This window comes from Tursiops truncatus, chromosome 10 (assembly GCF_011762595.2).
Source record: "Tursiops truncatus isolate mTurTru1 chromosome 10, mTurTru1.mat.Y, whole genome shotgun sequence".
NCBI classification, from domain to species: domain Eukaryota; kingdom Metazoa; phylum Chordata; class Mammalia; order Artiodactyla; family Delphinidae; genus Tursiops; species Tursiops truncatus.
This window is the reverse complement of record NC_047043.1, coordinates 51070518-51088875: the sequence shown is the minus strand read 5'-3', so window position 1 is coordinate 51088875 and position 18358 is coordinate 51070518. Positions and strand designations below refer to the sequence as shown.

General features: G+C 42.5%; 1 protein-coding gene across 4 annotated transcripts in view; it reads left to right on the top strand.

The window, feature by feature from the left end:
* Nucleotides 1-5661: 5661 nt before the first annotated feature.
* Nucleotides 5662-18358, top strand: part of DYNC1LI1 (dynein cytoplasmic 1 light intermediate chain 1) — a 46274-nt gene continuing 33577 nt past the window's right edge. For 2 of the 4 annotated variants that reach the window (XM_073810951.1, XM_019946907.3), the window contains exons 1-2: nucleotides 5667-5891; nucleotides 6085-6158. In XM_073810951.1, coding sequence (XP_073667052.1) covers nucleotides 5746-5891; nucleotides 6085-6158 — 220 coding nt within the window. In that variant the 5' untranslated portion in view covers nucleotides 5667-5745. Of the gene's footprint in view, nucleotides 5892-6084; nucleotides 6159-18358 lie in introns of all 4 variants that reach the window. The other 2 variants (XM_019946906.3, XM_019946905.3) reach the window with 2 other exon arrangements.

The window sequence follows — 18358 nt, the reverse complement described above, 5'->3', positions numbered from 1 at the left end:
AAGCTTTTTCTTTCTTCTTTTTAGTGGGAAAGAACAGATTAAAACAACAATGACAACTAAGCATTCTAAAAATCCTAATTGTTCTGTATTAAAAATGAAGAAACATTCTTCTGGCCTAAAAGATAAGTCTCTTTGTTTTCCCTGTGTCTCACAGAGCATCTACTCCATATGAATGTGGATTGATTTACAGGTTGTTACCCTTTTATTCATCACCCATTTTCCAGGAATGAACACGGATATTGTGGTGAGGAGCTCAGTCAAAAATGAAAGGACAATTCTAATTATTGTCTTATTCTGGAATTTTAAAAACTATTCAGGGCATATTATTTTTCAGTGATACATTTATAAGCAAATGAAACATTTTTTCTTTGCAAACTGTAATCCTCAAATATGCTTGTACACAAACACACACAAATGCATACACAAGCATTTGTTTTTTTAAAAAGGAGGGGCATGGATTTCATTTTAGACCCAGAAATAGAGGAGATTCTCTTCTGCTGTTTCCTATGAAGGGGAAAAAAAAAAGCCCCTAAAAATGTCTATTTCCATCTTCTCCTGTCAGGTATTTCCCCATCTCTTTCTTTGTCTAAGATATGAAGTTCTGTCAGGGCTCACCTGATAAAAATCCTAGGTGAGTGGTAGGAGAGAGGTTAGATCTGTAATTTAGAGGGACTGGTGACTGAAAAGTGAATTAATACCCATCATTGTATTCATTCTAAGGAGGTACTTAGAGTGAGATAAAAACGACTCAAAGGAAAGCAAAGAAACCAAGATTCGGTGTCTCTTTTCTCTCTAATTGGATCCCTGGATCTCCTGCTGGAGAGTAAGAAAGGACTTACTCTTACTTACTTGTAAGCAAGGACTCTGCCAATTCTAGCATTACCGTTTTGTCTCAAATGTCAGGGATGTTAACAACAACAACAAAAAATTCATACCATGTAGGGGAGGGCACTCTTTAAACTCTGAAGTTCGTTCTGACACTTTTATTTTTCAAGTTGTTCACAAAGTCAAATTTTAAGGGGCCACTCATCACCTTGTTTATTTCCTTTTTCTTTTGGTTTTGGCTTTTCAGCTGGCATTTCTATCAAGTGTGATTGCCAGCATTTGGCGCAGTGGGTGAAGCAAGTCTTGTTTGAAAATCTGCCAGAGGCGGCCTGTGGAAGTTGGCACGTCAGGAAGCAGCTTGAGGGGTGGCTGCTTTGTCTCAGTTCTCAAACTCAGAGGGAGGCATCCCTGGCAGAAAGAGGAAGTGGCCTGCATCCCCCACCTCAGCCCTCCAGAAGGTTCCCCTCCCTAAGCAGTTTTCTGCAGAGCTCTTGTGCCTGACAAATGATTGCTTTTCTTGAGATACAGAAATACCTAACTGTGGCCTTGAGGAAGCTGATGAGTAAGCAGAGGATGATGGTTGACAGACAGAGAGGAGAGACGTAGCTCCCGAGAGATGGTAAGATGGAGAGAGGAGCTGTCCCTTCTCTGACTAGTGTTCCATTTCCCACTTCCAGGCGCCCAGGCTCAGCTGAAACGAAACCAAAAAGGATATCTGGGGTACACCCTGGGGTATCCCAGCAGGATCTAAGACTTCCCCATACAACAGCAGGATACTATTGGGTATTATTGAGAAACCTAAAGAGGCCCACAGCCTTCAAGAATAGGTAAATCAGTACTCAGGCAACCTGTTAAAGTAGCAAGAGTACGTGGAATACTTTTATATCAAAAAGTGGTTAAAATATTGTAAAAGAGAGCTCCTGCTTTCCGGTGTTGAAGAATTTTTTTGTATCCCCTTCTCCTCTGAAACACACACACACATCGTCTTCATCATCATCATCATCATCATCATTCTGAAATTTTAGAAACCTGGTGACAAGCAGTAAATCTGTTCCTTTATTCATACCTTCAACAAATATTCACTGAACGTCTGCTATGTTCTAGCCACAAAGTGCTTGGGGTACGTTAGTGAAGCTCTCAAGAGCTTAAGTTCCAATAAATAAGTAAATTCTACGGTCAGCCCTCTGTATCTGCGGGTTCCACGCCCACAGATTCAGCTAGCCTCAGATTAAAAATATTTGAAAAAAATTCCAGAAAGTTCCAAAAAGCAAAACTTGAATTTGCCACGTGCAGGCAACTAGTTATATAGCATTTACATTGTATTTACAACTATTTTCACAGCATTTACATTGTATTAGGTATTATAAGAAATCTAGAGATGATTTAAAGTATATGAGAGGATGTGCATAGGTTAAATGCAAATACTACCCCATTATATACAGTTGAGCATCCATGGATTTTGGTATCTGTGGGTGGGTCCTGAACCAATCACCTGCAGATATCGAGGGATGACTGTACTATGTTAGGAGGTAATAATCAGTACATTTTATACTATGTTAGAAGGTAGTAAATGTTATGGGAAACAAAAAGGCAAGCAAGGTAAGAAGAACCTGGAATTGCAGGGGTGAAGATTTAAGTTGCAGCGTTGAATGAGGTGGTAAGGGTAGACCTCATTGAGAAGCTGAGAACTGAGCAAAGACATTGGAGGAGGAGAGGGAGTTAGCCAAGTAGCTATCTGGGGGAAGATATTGGTTTGGGCAGCTCCTTATCTCCTTCAAGCCGGAAGGAACAGCTAAATCAAAAGGATACACAGGGCTTCCCTGGTGGCGCAGTGGTTGAGAGTCCGCCTGCCGAGGCAGGGGACACGGGTTCATGCCCCGGTCCGGGAAGATCCCACATGCCGAGGAGCGGCTGGGCCCGTGAGCCATGGCCGCCGAGCCTGCGCGTCCGGAGCCTGTGCTCCGCAACGGGAGAGGCCACAACAGTGAGAGGCCCGCGTACCGCAAAAGAAAAAAAAAAAAAGAAACATACAAAAGGATACACAATATGTTTAAGGAACAGCAGTGGAGCCAGTGTTGCTGGATGGGAGAAACTGAGGGACAGGGTGGAGCAGAAAAGTCCAGAGAGGCAGTGGAGGCCAGATTCTGTAGAGCCTTGTGGGTAATTGTAAGGACTTTGGCATTTACTCTGATTGAAATGAGCAGTGACTGTGGGGTTTTGAGTAGAGGAGTAACATGATCTGATTTTTTTTTCTGGTGTGTGGGGGTGACGCTGGTTTATGGGCTCTTAGATCTCCAACTAGGGATTGAACCCAGGCCTCGGCAGTGAAAGCACCAAGTCCTAAACACTGGACCACCAGTGAACTCCCTTCTGGTCCACCAGGGAACTCCTTTTTAAAGTATCTCTCCAGCTATCATGTTGAAGAGCCTTTTACAGCAATTCAGGCAAGAGATGATAGCTCAAAGTGGTATCAGAGAATGAGTGATAAGAAGTTGGATTGTGGGTATATTGTGAAGTTAGAGACTCCAGGATTCCTAATGGATTCAATTGTGGAGTGTGAAAGGAATGGAGGAGTCAAGAATAGCTCAGGCAACAAGGAGCTGCTACCTAGTGGAGAAGGTGATGGGTAAAGTGGGATTTGAAGGGAGAGGTCAGCAGCTCAATGTGGAGCATGTTGAGTTTGAAACGTGCTGTTAGACATCCAAATGGAGATGTGGAAGAAGCAGTTGGGGGACTTCCCTGGTGGCTCAGTGGTTAAGAATCCACCTGCCAGTGCAGGGGACATGGGTTTGATCCCTGGTCTGGGAAGATCCCACATGCCGCGGAGCAACCGCGGAGCAAGTAAGCCCATGTGCCACAACTACTGAACCTGCGTGCCACAACTACTGAAGCCTGTGCACCTAGAGCCTGTGCTTCGCAACAAGAGAAGCCACCACAATGAGAAGCCCACGCGGTGCAACAAAGAGTGGCCCCTGCTCAACGAAGAGTAACTAGAGAAAGCCCGTGTACAGCAACGAAGACCCAATGCAGCCAAAAAAAAAAAAAAAAGCAGTTGGATGTATTAATCTGGAGTTCTAGATGGAGCTCTGGGCTGCAGAGAGAAACCTGGGAGTTTTTATCATACAGATGGAATTGAAAGCAACAAGACTGCATGAGATCACCAAAGGAGTGAGTATAGATAAGAGGAACAAAGGCTGAGCCCAGAAGTCCTGTAACATTAAGTGGTCGGGAAAATGAGGAAATGGTGGAGGAGACTGAGCTAGTGAGGCAGCAAAAAAAACCAAGAGAACATTGTGACTCGGAAGCTATGTGAAGAAGGATATTTAGAAGGGGTGATCAGCTGTACCATATGCTGCTGAAAGGTCAAGAAAGATGAGGAAGGCGAACTTACCATTGGATTTAGCAACAAGGAGATCATTGATAAGAAGAATAAGAGCAGTTTCTGTGGAGTCATGGGGTAAAAGTCTGATTGAAGTGGCTTCTAAGGGCAAAGGGGAAGAGGAATCGAAGACAGCATATAAAGACAAATATTTTAAAGAGTTTTGCTGTAAAAGGGAGGAAAGAAATATAGCAGTAGCTGGTGAAGGAGCAGGGTTAAGAGAAAATGATCCAGTTGAAATCAATAAATGATTATATAGCGAAAGAGGGGGGAGAATTGTTGGAGCAATGTCCTTGAGTGGAGGAGAGGAAATGAAATCTACTGCACAAGTGGAGAGATTGCTTTAGTGTAAGGGTATGGATTATTTGTCTATGATAACTGGTAGGATAATTATTATGACAGTGCAGGCACTGGAAGGGGGTATATGGGTTAGTGGAAATCTGTGGAAGTTCTAAAAGTCTCCAAGTAGGGGGGAAAAAAAAAGAACACGTAACAAAGGATTAGCAGTCAGAATGACTTTGGATTTCTCAGGGACAACACTAAAATCTAGCAGACAAGGGGTCAAGGCCTTGAAAAACCTAAGGGAAGATAATTTGCCACTTAAGAATTCTACACCCAGGCAAACTATCACTGATTGCCCTCTGGCTTCTGGTAGGGTTGCAAATGTGACACTGGCAGGATACCGCAGGGCAGAAAGAGCGGTTACTGCTGTGTTCCTTTACTCAAAGCCAAAGATCTTGCTGATCAACGCTTTTCCTATAGCTGCAGCTCTCTGGATTCTAGCAAACATCCCTTCCTTTTTCCCCTTCAGCCCTAAATCTTCCTGCTGTTGCTAGCCGCATCTCCTCGGATCAGTCACACCTTTGTAAATAGTTCCTTCATTAAGCTTTCATCTGGGCCTTGATTTAATACACAGGTCTCCAAAAATGTAGCCATACACTTTTTTCTCATAAAACTAATGGAGAAAGTTCTCCACTAAGATAAGAAAGAAGACAACACAGGAATGAGGCAAAGAGAATCTGCAGAACAATGGTGAAAGGAGATTTCAGGATGAAATTAGGAATCTCTTTTGTATTACGTACAAAGAACCACCAATTCCAATTGCAGCAGTGACAGTGCAGGAATTCCACACCCGCTGCGGGGTTTGTGGACCCGACTGAAGAGTGGGAGGGAGCACTGTTCACCTGACACACCCCAGCGCGCCCAGCTGCAGCCTAGGGCTGCGGAGGCGGTGGCCAGAAGCGCTTCAGCCCGCTGAGCTCAGAAAGACTGGGGCTGCAGGACGGCGTCCCGCCGAGCCACCTGCGCACGCGCATTTCCCCCTTCGCCCGCCGGCGGCCTGCTGCGCACGCGCAGCTCGCCGTCTCTCGCTCCGTCAGTCCCTGCAGTGCCTGGGCCCCACCCCCGCAGGCCCCGCCCCGCTGCCGTGCGCCGAACGCTGCATATCCGGGTTCTCGCCTCCGCCTCCGCCGCCGCCGCCGCCGCCGCCGCCTCCGCCTGGCTCATTCAGCTCTGCTGGGACCGGTGTGTTCCCGACTAAGATGGCGGCTGTGGGGCGAGTAGGCTCTTTCGGTTCCTCTCCGGCGGGATTAACCTCGACTTACACGGGCGGTCCCTTGGCCAACGAGCTAACCTCGGGCAACGGCGGCGCCGCGGCAGGGGACGACGAGGACGGGCAGAACCTTTGGTAAGGACCGCACCCTTCCCCGGTCCCCGCCGGCACCCCCGGGCCGGGGACGCCCCGGGGTCGCGTGCCCGCCGGAGCTCGGCGCCCTGCCCAGGCCGCCGCGTTCTCGGCCGCCCCCGCCCGGGCGCGCGAGGCCGGTGCCGTTCCTCCCGCGCGGGGCTCCAGCCTGAGCGTGCGTCTTGTTCCCCGCCAGGTCCTGCATCCTCAGCGAGGTCTCCACCCGCTCGCGCTCCAAGCTCCCCGCGGGGAAGAACGTGCTGCTGCTGGGTAAGTGCCCCCACCTGCTCCCCACTGCGCGGCCCCCCAGCGTGGCCTGGGTCTGGGTCCGCCCGCCGCTCTCTGGCTTGCTTTGTGCGGACAGCCGGGGCTGGCCCCGCCCCGCCGCCCGACCTGTGGCTGACAGCTGGGGGAGAAGGAGAACAGGGACCCCTGCCCCGGGACCTGCAGGGACCCGCCCTCCCCTGAAAGTTTCTCCTCCCCTGGGTGTGTGGGGTTGGCCCTGACAGCTTCCTCCGGGAAGGACAATGCGATAGCCCCATCTGAGAGATTCTAGTGGCTTGGGGTTTACCTAGAAAATAAGGACGTTTTTTCTTTCATGACAAAAATTGGTAGCAGAAGGCTCTTCGCGACAGCTCCAGTGCAAATGGCATGCCATCAATATTTAATAGCCGGCTCTTTGTATAATTTACAGAAGCTAGAAATGAGGCCTGGTGTAGTCGTGATAAATGTAATTATTTGATTCAGCTTTTACGGGTACAGTGGGCTCGTGTTGCAGCTGTCTTTTTCACTGTCACTTATAATTCTGAAATTTGTAAAGTGCAGTAAACGTTTACCTTTCTCGTTCAGTCCCTTCGGCCTGATGGGTGTAATAATGAGAAATGGTCTAACGTCTCAAATCTCCTGATCTATATTCCCTCTGCTCTCTGCAAGTTATGTATTTTGTTTCTTTACTGACTCTGGGGGTGGACGTGGAGAACAATTCACAGGTTCACATTTTTGCAGGCTTAGCTCCAAAGTAACTTAGAGATTTCTTTCATATTCTTTAGATGTGAAAATTTGAAGTTGGGCTTATAGGATGATCGTTGAATTTTAAAACTTTGGTTTTGATGTCTCAAGACTTTTTTTTTTTTTTTTAACTTTGCATATTTAACTTTTTTTTTTTAACATCTTTATTGGAGTATAATTGCTTTACAATGGTATGTTAGTTTCAGCTTCACAACAAAATGAATCAGTTATATATATACATATATTCCCATATCTCTTCCCGCTTGCGTCTCCCTCCCTCCCACCCTCCCTATCCCACCCCTCCAGGCGGTCAAAAGCACCGAGCTGATCTCCCTGTGCTATGCGGCTGCTTCCCACTAGCTATCTACCTTACGTTTGGTAGTGTATATATGTCCATGCCTCTTTATCGCTTTGTCACCGTTTACACTTCCCCCTCCCCATAGCCTCAAGTCCATTCTCTAGTAAGTCTGTGTCTTTATTCCTGTTTCACCCCTAGGTTTTTCATGACATTTTTTTTTTTAAATTCCATATATATGTGTTAGCATACGGTATTTGTCTCTCTCTTTCTGACTTACTTCACTCTGTATGACAGACTCTAGGTCTATCCACCTCATTACAAATAGCTCAATTTCATCTCTTTTTATGGCTGAGTAATGTTCATTTAAAAACAGGAAGGGAAACAAAGAAGTCAAATGATACTTGTCAGGGTCCGCTTTTAATGGGAATGTTTAGATAGAAACAAATCATTTTTCATGAACTCTTGACAGTCTACAGTATATGATTCTTGGCGTTATTTAAAGTTACTGGAGCTAGTTGAAAAATTAGTGTTACCTTTTTTTTTTTAAATATATATCACTTTATTTATTTATTTATTTATATTTTTGGCCGTGTTGGGTCTTCGGTGCTGCGCTCCGGCTTTCTCTAGTGCTGGCGAGCGTGGGCTTCTCATTGCGGTGGCTTCTCTTGTTGCAGAGCACGGGCTCTAGGCGTGCAGGCCTCAGTAGTTGTGGCACGTGGGCTCAGTAGTTGTGACACACGGGCTTAGTTGCTCCACGGCATGTGAGATCTTCCCGGACCAGGGCTCGAACCCGGGTCCCCTGCATTGGCAGGCGGATCCTTTACCATTGTGCCACCAGGGAAGTCCCTACCTTTGTTTTTAATGTGATTGAAAGTACCTACTGCGGATTCACCTGGGTTCATTCATGACCCTGTCACATACTAGTCCTATGATCTTAAGCAAGTTCTTTGACTTATATGACCCTCAATTTCTTCTTCCTTAAAATGGATGTTACAGAAATAATAATGCCTACTTCCTAGTGTTATGGGGACAACTGAATGAGATAATGTTTATGAAGTGATAACAGCACAGTGACTTTTTGTGATGAGTCTCTTAACTGGATTAGAAAATATTTTATCAGAACTCTTTTTAAAAATTTGAGTTAGTGCCTATGTAACTGATATTTATAGGGCAGATATAGGTTAGGATCCAAGAGCAAAAAAAAATTCAGAAAATGTTTTCAGATTACTAGTTTAAACAAATTACTATTAAGTGCTAAACTAAAATGGACCTAACACAAAGTGACCTCATTGAAGTGGGTTATATTTCAAATACTCCAAGTTAAATAAGACTTCTTTTCAAATACTGCCATTGTAGGGCTTCCCTGGTGGCGTAGTGGTTGAGAGGCCGCCTGCCAATGCAGGGGACACGGGTTCATGCCCCGATCCGGGAAGATCCCACATGCTGCAGAGCGGCTGGGCCCGTGAGCCATGGCCGCTGAGCCTGCGCGTCCGGAGCCTGTGCTCCGCAAGGGGAGAGGCCACAACAGTGAGAGGCCCGTGTACCACAGAAAAAAAACAAAAAAAAAATCAAATACTGCCATTGTAAAGATAAGATTCCTGAATTTTGTTTTCATTTTATAAGTTCCTTCCAATTATTCCTGTGCATTAGATGTTAGTTACATGGTTCTGTTTTTAGTGAAACAAAAGTGACAGTTTTGTTCATTTCTTTTTTTTTTTTTAAATAGATGTTCATTTCTTAACGTTCCTAATTTGCACTGAGGTTGCACCATGCTTTTTTTTTTTTTTTTTTTGTGGGATCTTCCCAGACCGGGGCACGAACCCGTGTCCCCTGCATCGGCAGGCGGACTCTCAACCACTGCGCCACCAGGGAAGCCCTAAATTTCCTTTTATATAAGCTTTTTTTTTTTTTTAATTTATTTTATTTTTTGGCCACACCATGCGGCATGCAGGATCTTAATTCCCCAACCGGGGATCAGACGTGTGCCCCTTGCAGTGAAAGTGCAGAGTCTTAACCACTGGACCACCAGGGAAGTCTCTTATATGAGCTTAATAGTTCATAAAGCTCCATCTAGTATCAAGTTATACAAGCTTAAAATTAAAAAAAATTTTTGAGTACTGTTACTATAGGGATTTTCATCAAAGTCCTTTTCAGCTTTGGAAAAAGCTGGTACCAGATTTTTATACTGATTACATAAATAGGATTAATTTTTCTAGAATACCTCTAAAGATTTCTTAAAGACATTTTACCATCACATATTACGGCCGCATTCAGTTTATGCTGGTAGAGGGGAGAAATAGAGAAATAGGGATTGTGGTTTTCTTTGTTATGAGTTTGAAGGTGCTAGGCAGGAGGATGCTTGGCCCTAATATGTCTTTCATGAATTACGGTGATCTCTGGAGTCTCATATTTAAAAAACCAAATCTGAGACTATAACAAGGTTTTACATTTCCAGCAACTGTATAGGATAGGAACATTGATCAAGACTTAAGTACCCCAAACACAAATTGCAGTTTAACTTTACCTTGCTACACGGCCTCCCCTCCCACTGCCTGTGGGTGAAAGGGGTCAGAACTAGCAATGTGTGCATGTGTGTTAGCCATCCTCAAAGCATTTTCATACGAATCTTAGTTTGCCTCCTCTGTCACCCTTTCCCCATCCCCCCCAAAACCTGGGAGATAGATGTTAACACCAATTATAGATGAGGTACTGAATCTTGGAGACCTGTTCAGTGAGTTTTCCGAGGTCACACAGCTGTAAAGACCCTGCCTTCTGTGACTCTGGCCAGGTTTTCCAACTTGATAGAAGTCCCTTCAAGGGAGGAAGTGCCACGTACTCTTCCTACTGCATAACTTTTTTTAAAAGGCCATCTTTGAGTAAAAATACTAATGATTATTTTAAAGTAAAATCCAAATATTTGTTGGATTCTAGGATGTAGCTTAATGAGGGACATGTCTGTTGCCATGGCATTTGTGTTGAAGCAGTCATTTACTCTACCCGGACCTGACCCCTAGTGAAACCCAGAAACACTATGGCATTAGCATTTAACCATTGTTTCATGAAAGATTTTGCGAATGAACTTGTTTGTTCGTAATATTAAAAGGAAAATCTTTTTTTTTAAGTATTTATTCATTTGGCTGCATTGGGTCTTAGTTGTGGCACGTAGGGTCTTTCGCTGTGGCGCGAGGGCTTGTGGGCTCTGGAGCACGCGGGCTCAGTAGTTGTGGTGCGCTGGCTTAGTTGCCCCACTGCATGTGGGATCTTAGTTCCGACCAGGGATCAAACCTGTGTCCCCTGCATTGGAAGGTGGATTCGTAACCACTGGACCACCAGGGAAGTCCCTAAAAGGCAAAATTTCTTGTGCATATATTTTAAGTAGGATTTAACTTATAAATGGACCTTTTAAGAAGTGTTTTTTTCTCTTTACCCTTTATATTTAATGAAACTTTACTACAGTGATTGTAATTACATGTATTTCAATAGCTGTTTTTGAGGGCACTTTCTCCATACCTTGGTTACTTAACCATGTTTTGATAAGAAAACTACCTAAGGAAAATAACAACAACGGTACTTAAAATTTATAGAGCACTTACCTGTACCAGCCACATAAGGATTGTTTACATACCGTGATTATCCCCTTAAAGATCAGGAAACAAACACAGAGCTGTTAAGTAAATTGCTGTGAGGTTACATAGCCAGAAAGGGGCAACATCAAGATTCTGAATTGTGCAGCCTGGCTCCACTGGACTGTCTCTGCAGGAAGAGATCTTTCTTTGTAGGAAAAGCAAAAAGATGTCTAGCAGTTATTAAGGAATTTTATCTGATTCTCCGTGATGTAATCTGTCTCACTGCAAAAAAATCTCACTGATAAAAGATTAACTGAATTCATTGTCGGTGAAGATACATATGTAGCCCTGGACCCCAGCACAGTGCCTGGCTTACAGATAAGACATCAGTATAACTTCCTGATTTAAGGCCAGCATGAATTAATGAAAACTAGTTGGCCCTTCCGGTAAATCATGTAAGCCTCATTTTTCTCATCTGTAAATTAAGGTATTTGGATTTAGTCATCTCTTAAGTCTTATCTCTTCTGACATTCTGTAATTATTTCTAATTGTAAAGCTTGTCAGTTGTATATTTTTTTTTTGAATTGTTGTATATTTTTAAAGAAATGTTTTGAGAACATATTGCAATTGGATTTAAATTAGTAAAGTATTTCTTTGTATATGTGGGCTGTTTGATTCCACTCAGGGAAGAAATCTCGAGTCTGCATTTTTCCCCGAAGGTGATAATTCAGGATAGTGTGCAGCCAAAAAAACCCCCACAAAATACTGAGCATCATCAGGAGTAAAACTGGTTTCTATTATGTTTGAATTATTGCAAGTAGGAAACCTCAAGATATACACTGGACTAGAGATGTTGTTAAGAGAAGTAACTTGTCAAGTAAGTGAATGGTTTTCTGTGTGAGGACTTACTCTAAAAATAATGAGATTGTTCAGTCAGAAACTTAATTTTGGGAGAAGCTGGGATTAAAGATCCCCAAGGTTATATGACTTGTGGGAAACACAGATTTTTATCAGTTGATGCTGTTTTCTGGCATGATTGGTTATGGGCATGTGATGCAAGGAATAGTGTTACCACATATATGATACTGGACTGGTAATTTTCAAAGGATTAAGGAAACTATTGCCTGTTATGTGTCACTACTGCTAAAAAATATGTTTTTGAGAGTCCAGTGGCATATTGATATTTTATGATGGTCAGCAATTGATTAAGGCCACATAGTAAATAATCCAGGCTCTGTGAGCCATAATGGTCTCTGTTGTAACTACTCAACTCTGCCCTTGTAGCCCCCATAGATAATCCATAAGTGGATGGGTGTGGCAGTATTTAGTAAAATTTTATTTGCAAAAACAGGCAGCAGACCAGATTTAGCCTGTGGGCTCTTTGTAGACCCTTGCTTTAGGCTATTATGGGCATCAATTTTATCAGTAAGCACAGGTGCCAGTTAATAGAGGTTTCTGGTTAATGGAATATGATGTTTGGCCCCTAATAGGTGCTCAGTAAATAAACATTGGATGATTGATGACCAGCTTTTACTTTATTCCAGCTAGAGGTATAGTTTCAATGCAGGTTTAAGAAATGTCAAGAGTGGTTCATATATTTCCCCTTAGTGCTGCTGTCAAAAACAGAAAACAGCTGGAAGAACTACAGATGTCGGCCAATACAGTGGTAAGTCAGCTGGTGTGAAGTCCATGTGAGAGAAGGTCAGCAAAAGTACTTTGAAAATGCAAAACACACAGGAGCTTTGAGTTAGGAAAAAGAAAAGACCCAAGTTCAGCATGGGACTGTTACTATTGAGTGACCATGGACTAACATTTTGGGGCCTTATTTGTAAAGTCAGGGCAGTGGCTGTTAGACTGCACAGGTAACCTCTTTATTTATTTGTTCATCAAGCATTTATTAGAATGTGCTGTGCATAAAATGCTCTGCTGGGTCATCAGGAGGAAACGGGGCTCACTAGGTCCCTGCCCTCCAGGAGCTTATAACCTTCTGTGGGGAAAGACTCAAAGTATATAGTAAAAAAAAATCAAATGTCAGTCTGAAATAATTGCTAAATAGCTTACATAAGTTATTATGGAAAAGGTGGTATCTGAGTAAAATTTTGCTAAGTAGGGTGGGGAGGAGGACACTGCAGGACTAAGGGAACGTGTTGCTGTAGCTAAAAACCTGGTGAAAAGACCCGGGGCGCTCAGGTGTGGAAGAGTCCTTAACTAGAGGCCCCCAGGTGTGGGAGTCAGCCCTTCCTACCATTCAAAGCTGTGGGATTGTGGGGCAAATTACAGCCTCCTAACTGAGATTCTTTCATAGTTCCTGGGATTAAAAGAACTGAAAGAAATTATGTGTAACATACCGTCCTCTTAAAATTAGTGTTCACTATTTTAAATTATAAAAGTAATACGTGTTTCTTGCCAGAGAGAGAGAGAAAAAAATTTATGAGGATAGGAATGTTCATTTTTTCTATGTGTATATTTGTTTTTTAAACAAAATAGGCTCATACCTTGTGTTTTGAAGTCAGATTTTTTTCTTTATGTATCAGAGGGGTTTTTTTTGTGTGGCAGTAGATATAGATTTCTTCCCTTTTAATGACTGAATAAAATATATGGCTCTATCATAATTATAAGATTGGTAAACAGATTATTATTGTTATACCCCGTTTTCCGCTTGCCAGATATTATCTTTGGGATAAATTCTTTTAAGTTGAATTGCTGGGTCAAAAGTATATATATTTTAAGTCTTTTTGTATATTACTAAACAGTATTTTTGGAAAGCTGTACCATTCTACATTCCCACCATCAGTATGTGAAAGTACTTGTTTGTCTAGCACTATTGCTGACATCAAGGATTATTCATTTTAATCTTTGCCTATCTAGTAGGTAGGTTAAAAATTGGCATGTTAATTTAAAGGCAGTTTTATTGTACAATATATATCATGTTTGTTAATTAAGAACTATTGCATTAGTGTGACTTTGACCTTCTGGAGCATAGGAACTGTTATTAACCATTGGATCAGCACTTGTTGGCTTTGGTGAATGTTTATTGAATTAAACTCAGTGGTTTTCAGTTCATGTCTAGTCAGGCTGCAAGAGTGAGAGAAATGATTTCAATGTGATGTGGATTGCTGAATGATGATATTCAAAGGTAGGGAACTGATGGGGTGGGAGTATCATATATTATGCTTGTTACTTGAGTGTTCTGCTAGGTGCTTTACTGTGTAGCATGTTCACTGTTTTGGAGAAGAGGGCTTTGAACCCCAGGTTACACAGCTGAGCTAGGATTCAGGGTTGGGTTTGTCTAACTTTCCACTGTATGTGCACTCCTTGACGTATTGGAGGGAGGTAGTCTTGAGTCACCGGGTGCAGATGCTACAGCTGGTTAAGTTTCTCCCTGCTCTTGCCGGCTGAGGAAAGGGAGGAGATGCTCTTTGTGAGATGGACAGCAGATCAAAACCCCCCACCCTATCTGGGTCATGAGATAATTTATGGAAGGCCATGGAGAGGGCCCAAGCCCAAAAGTACCTCCAGTGATGGCTCCTCATGGCTCTTGTCACCAGAGCTTTCAGGTAAAATAGGATGATTTATTTTATATCATACAAAGCCAAATCAAAAATGTTAATTTTACAATGTTGGTATCTTACTTGGGTAAAGAAGGAATATGGCAAGTTAGAATTCTCTCTGTCATGATGCTGTGGACCATAAAGTTTCCTACAGAAGTGTGGAAGTGTGAATCAAAGGTCTGCATAGAAAGCAGGCATCAGGCACACAAACCTGTGCTGAGCAAGAAGAGTACAGTGCTTCAGCTTTCCACAGTAGCAGGAAAGGAAACTGGGAGGAAAGGGAGGCAGAGTGTTGCTTAATTTTACCTTTTGTCATCCCTGTCTGTCTTGAGCTGTGGGGGAGAAGACTGGAAGCTGCTCCTGATCAGTGACAGTGATAATAGTGTGGAGGAGCATTGCTGGATTTAAATCCTGACCGACCCTTCTTTAGCAAATTGCTTAATCTTTCAGATTATACTGTTTGCCTTTTAGGATTATCCTGAGGATTGTATGAGGTAATGTTTGTAAAACACTTCAATCAGTGGCATACATGGGAAGTGTTCAAGATAGCTGTTGCTAACGTATTGTGTGTACTTAGTGTTCTGACTGCTCATTTTCATGATTCATGTTTTTATGTTATCTTTTTAAAACACTGTTGAGGTCTTATAAAAATTTTTTTCGAGTGTATCACTGATCAAGGAGGTATGAATTGTAATAGTCAAAGAATTTTAAATCCATCACTTCAGAGATTTGTCTGGATTTACCTCCCCCTCTGTTTAGAAGACGGGGAGCAAATGGAAATACCTGACTTGTCCGGGTTCACACATCGTATGGTGACAGTGTTATAGTTGGAAATCACATCTCCTAGATCTTCACATGTTTAATTCATTAATTAAATTATCATTATAAAGTTTACGGACAGTACATTGTATTGTTGAATTAGATCTTTTGAGGACATAGAACAATATCATGAGCACACCTTTACCTCTATACTGTTTTGGTGACTTTGTGTGGAGTTTTTCTTTTGTAATCAATTTGGTTTTCAAATTTGAGCTGAGAAGTGAGAGTTGATGGCTGTTACTGCTTTATGATAAAACCGAAGTTCTTTTAAGTGCTTGGATCCTCTACTTGGTTCACTCACAGAGAGTGACTTATTTGAATAGGGTTCAGACAAGTAATTTGAAATACAGGCTTATTTGCTATGGAGAATTTCATTGTAATTGGATCAACAAATCTTTCCTCCTTTTGGTCCATCCACTAGGACAGGGTTTGGCCTATAGACTGTTTTAGTATGGCCAGCAAGCTAAGAATGGGGTTCGTTTGTTTTTTACATTTTTAAAGAGTTGGGGGGGGGACTAAAGATAAATATGTGACAGAGACCTTATGTGACCTGCAAAGCCTACAATATTGCTATCTAGTCCCTTACAGAAAAAGTTGCCCAGTGCCTGGATGAGGACATGAAAATAACTTTATTATAATAGAATTTGATCTAATGAGAAGTTACGGTTTTTTTAAATTTTTATTTTATGTTGGGGTATAGTTGATTAACAATGTTGTGTTAGTTTCAGGTGTACAGCAAAATGAATCAGTTATGCATATACATGTATCTATTCTTTTCCAAATACTTTTCCCATTTAGGTTATTATAGAATATTGAGCAGAGTTCCCTGTGCTGTACAGTAGGTCCTTGTTGGTTATTTTAAAAATAATTGTTTGTACATGTCAATCCCAAACTCCCAATTTATCTCCACCCCCCACCCCCGCCACCGCCTGCCTTTCCCCTTTGGTAACCATAAGTTTGTTTCATTCTGTGAGTCTGTTTCTGTTTTGTAAATAAGTTCATTTGTATCATTTTTAAAAATTTATTTATTTATTTATGGCTGCATTGGGTCTTCGTTGCTGCGTGCAGGCTCTCGCTAGTTGTGGCGAGCAGGGGCCACTCTTTGCGGTGTGCGGGCTTCTCATTGTAGTGGCTTCTCTTGTTGTGGAGCACGGGCTGTAGGTGTGCGGGCTTCAGTAGTTGTGGCTTGCGGGCTCTAGAGCACAGGCTCAGTAGTTGTAGCGCGTGGGCTTAGTTGCTCCGCAGCATGTGGGATCTTCCTGGACCAGGGCTCAAACCTGTGTCCCCTGCATTGGCAGGCAGATTCTTAACCACTGCGCCACCAGGGAAGCCCCACTGTATCATTTTTATAGATTCCGCATATAAGTGGTATCATATGATATTTGTCTTTATCTGTTTGACTTACTTCACTTAGTATGATCATCTCCAGCTCCATCCATGTTGCTGCAAATGGCACTATTTCATTCTTTTTAATGGCTGAGTAATATTCCATTGTATATATGTACTACATCCTTTTTATCCATTCCTCTGTTGATGGACATTTAGGTTGCTTCCATTTCCTGGGTATTGTAAACAGTGCTGCAATGAACACTGGGGTGCATGTATCCTTTTGAACCTTGGTCTTCTCTGGATATATACCCAGGAGTGGGATTGCTGGATCATATGGTGGCTCTATTCTTAGTTTTTTAAGGAACCTCCATACTGTTCTCCACAGTGACTGTACCAATTTATATTCCCACCAACGTAGGAGGGTTCCTTTTTCTGCATACCCTCTCCAGCATTTATTGTTTGTAGACTTTTTGATGATGGCCATTCTGAGTGGTGTAAAGTGATATCTCATTGCATTTTTTTTTCCCCTTTGGCTGCATTGGGTCTTCGTTGCTGCGCGTGGGCTTTACTCTAGTTGTGGCAAGCGGGGGCTACGCTTTGTTGCAGTGCGCGGGCTTCTCATTGTGGTGGCTTTTCTTATTGCAGAGCACAGGTTCTAGGTGTGCGGGCTTCAGTAGTTGTGGCTCATAGGCTCCAGAGCACAGGCTCAGTAGTTGTGGCACGTGGGCTTAGTTGCTCCACGGCATGTGGGATCTTCCTGGGCCAGGGCTCGAACCCATGTCCCTTGCATTGGCAGGCGGATTCTTAACCACTGCGCCACCAGGGAAGTCCCTCGTTGTAGGTTCGATTTGCGTTTCTCTAATAATTAGCTATGTTGAACATCTTTCCATGTGCTTCTTGGCCATCTGTATGTTTTCTTTGGAGAAATGTCTATTTAGGTTTTCTGCCCATTTTTTGATTGGGTTGCTTCTTTGAGCTGCATGAGCTGTTTGTAGATTTTGGAGATTAATCCCTTGCATCATTTGCAAATATTTTCTCCCATTCTATGGGTTGTCTTTTCATTTTGTTTATGGTTTCCTTTGCTGTGCAAAAGCTTTTGAGTTTAATTAGGTCCCATTTGTTTTTATTTCTATTACTCTAGGAAATGGATCAAAAAAGATATTGCTGCCATTTATGTCAGAGTGCTTTTCCTATGTTTTCCTCTAAGAGTTTTATAGTGTCAGCTCTTACATTTAGCTCTTTAATCCATTTTGGGTTTTTTTGTGTGTATGGTGTTAAAGGATATTCTAATTTCATTCTTTTACAGATAGCTGTCCAGTTTTCTCAGCACCACTTATTCAAGGGACTGTCTTTTCTCCACTGTATAGTCTTGCCTCCTTTGTTGTAGATTAATTGACCATAGGTGTGTGGGTTTATTTCTGGGCTGTCTATCCTGTTCCATTGATCTATATTTCTGTTTTTGTGCCAGTATCAAACTGTTTTGATGACTGTAGCTTTGTAGTATAGTCTAAGTCAGGGAGGCTGATTCATCCAGCTCTGTTTTTCTTTATCAAGATTGCTTTGGCTGTTTGGGGCTTTTGTGTCTCCATACAAATTAAAATTTTTTTTGTTCTAGTTCTGTGAAAAATGCCTTTGGTAATTTGATAGGGATTGCACTGAATCTGTAGATTGCCTTGGGTAGTATAGTCATTTTGACAGTATTGATTCTTTCAATACAAGAGCGTGGTATATCATATCTTTGCATCTGTTTGTGTCATCTTTGATTTCTTTCATCAGTGTCTTAGTTTTCCGAGTACAGGTCTTTTGCCTCCTTACGTAGGTTTATTCCTAGGTGTTTTATTCTATTTGATGCAGTGGTAAATAGGATTGTTTCTTTAATTTCTCTTTCTGGTCTTTTGT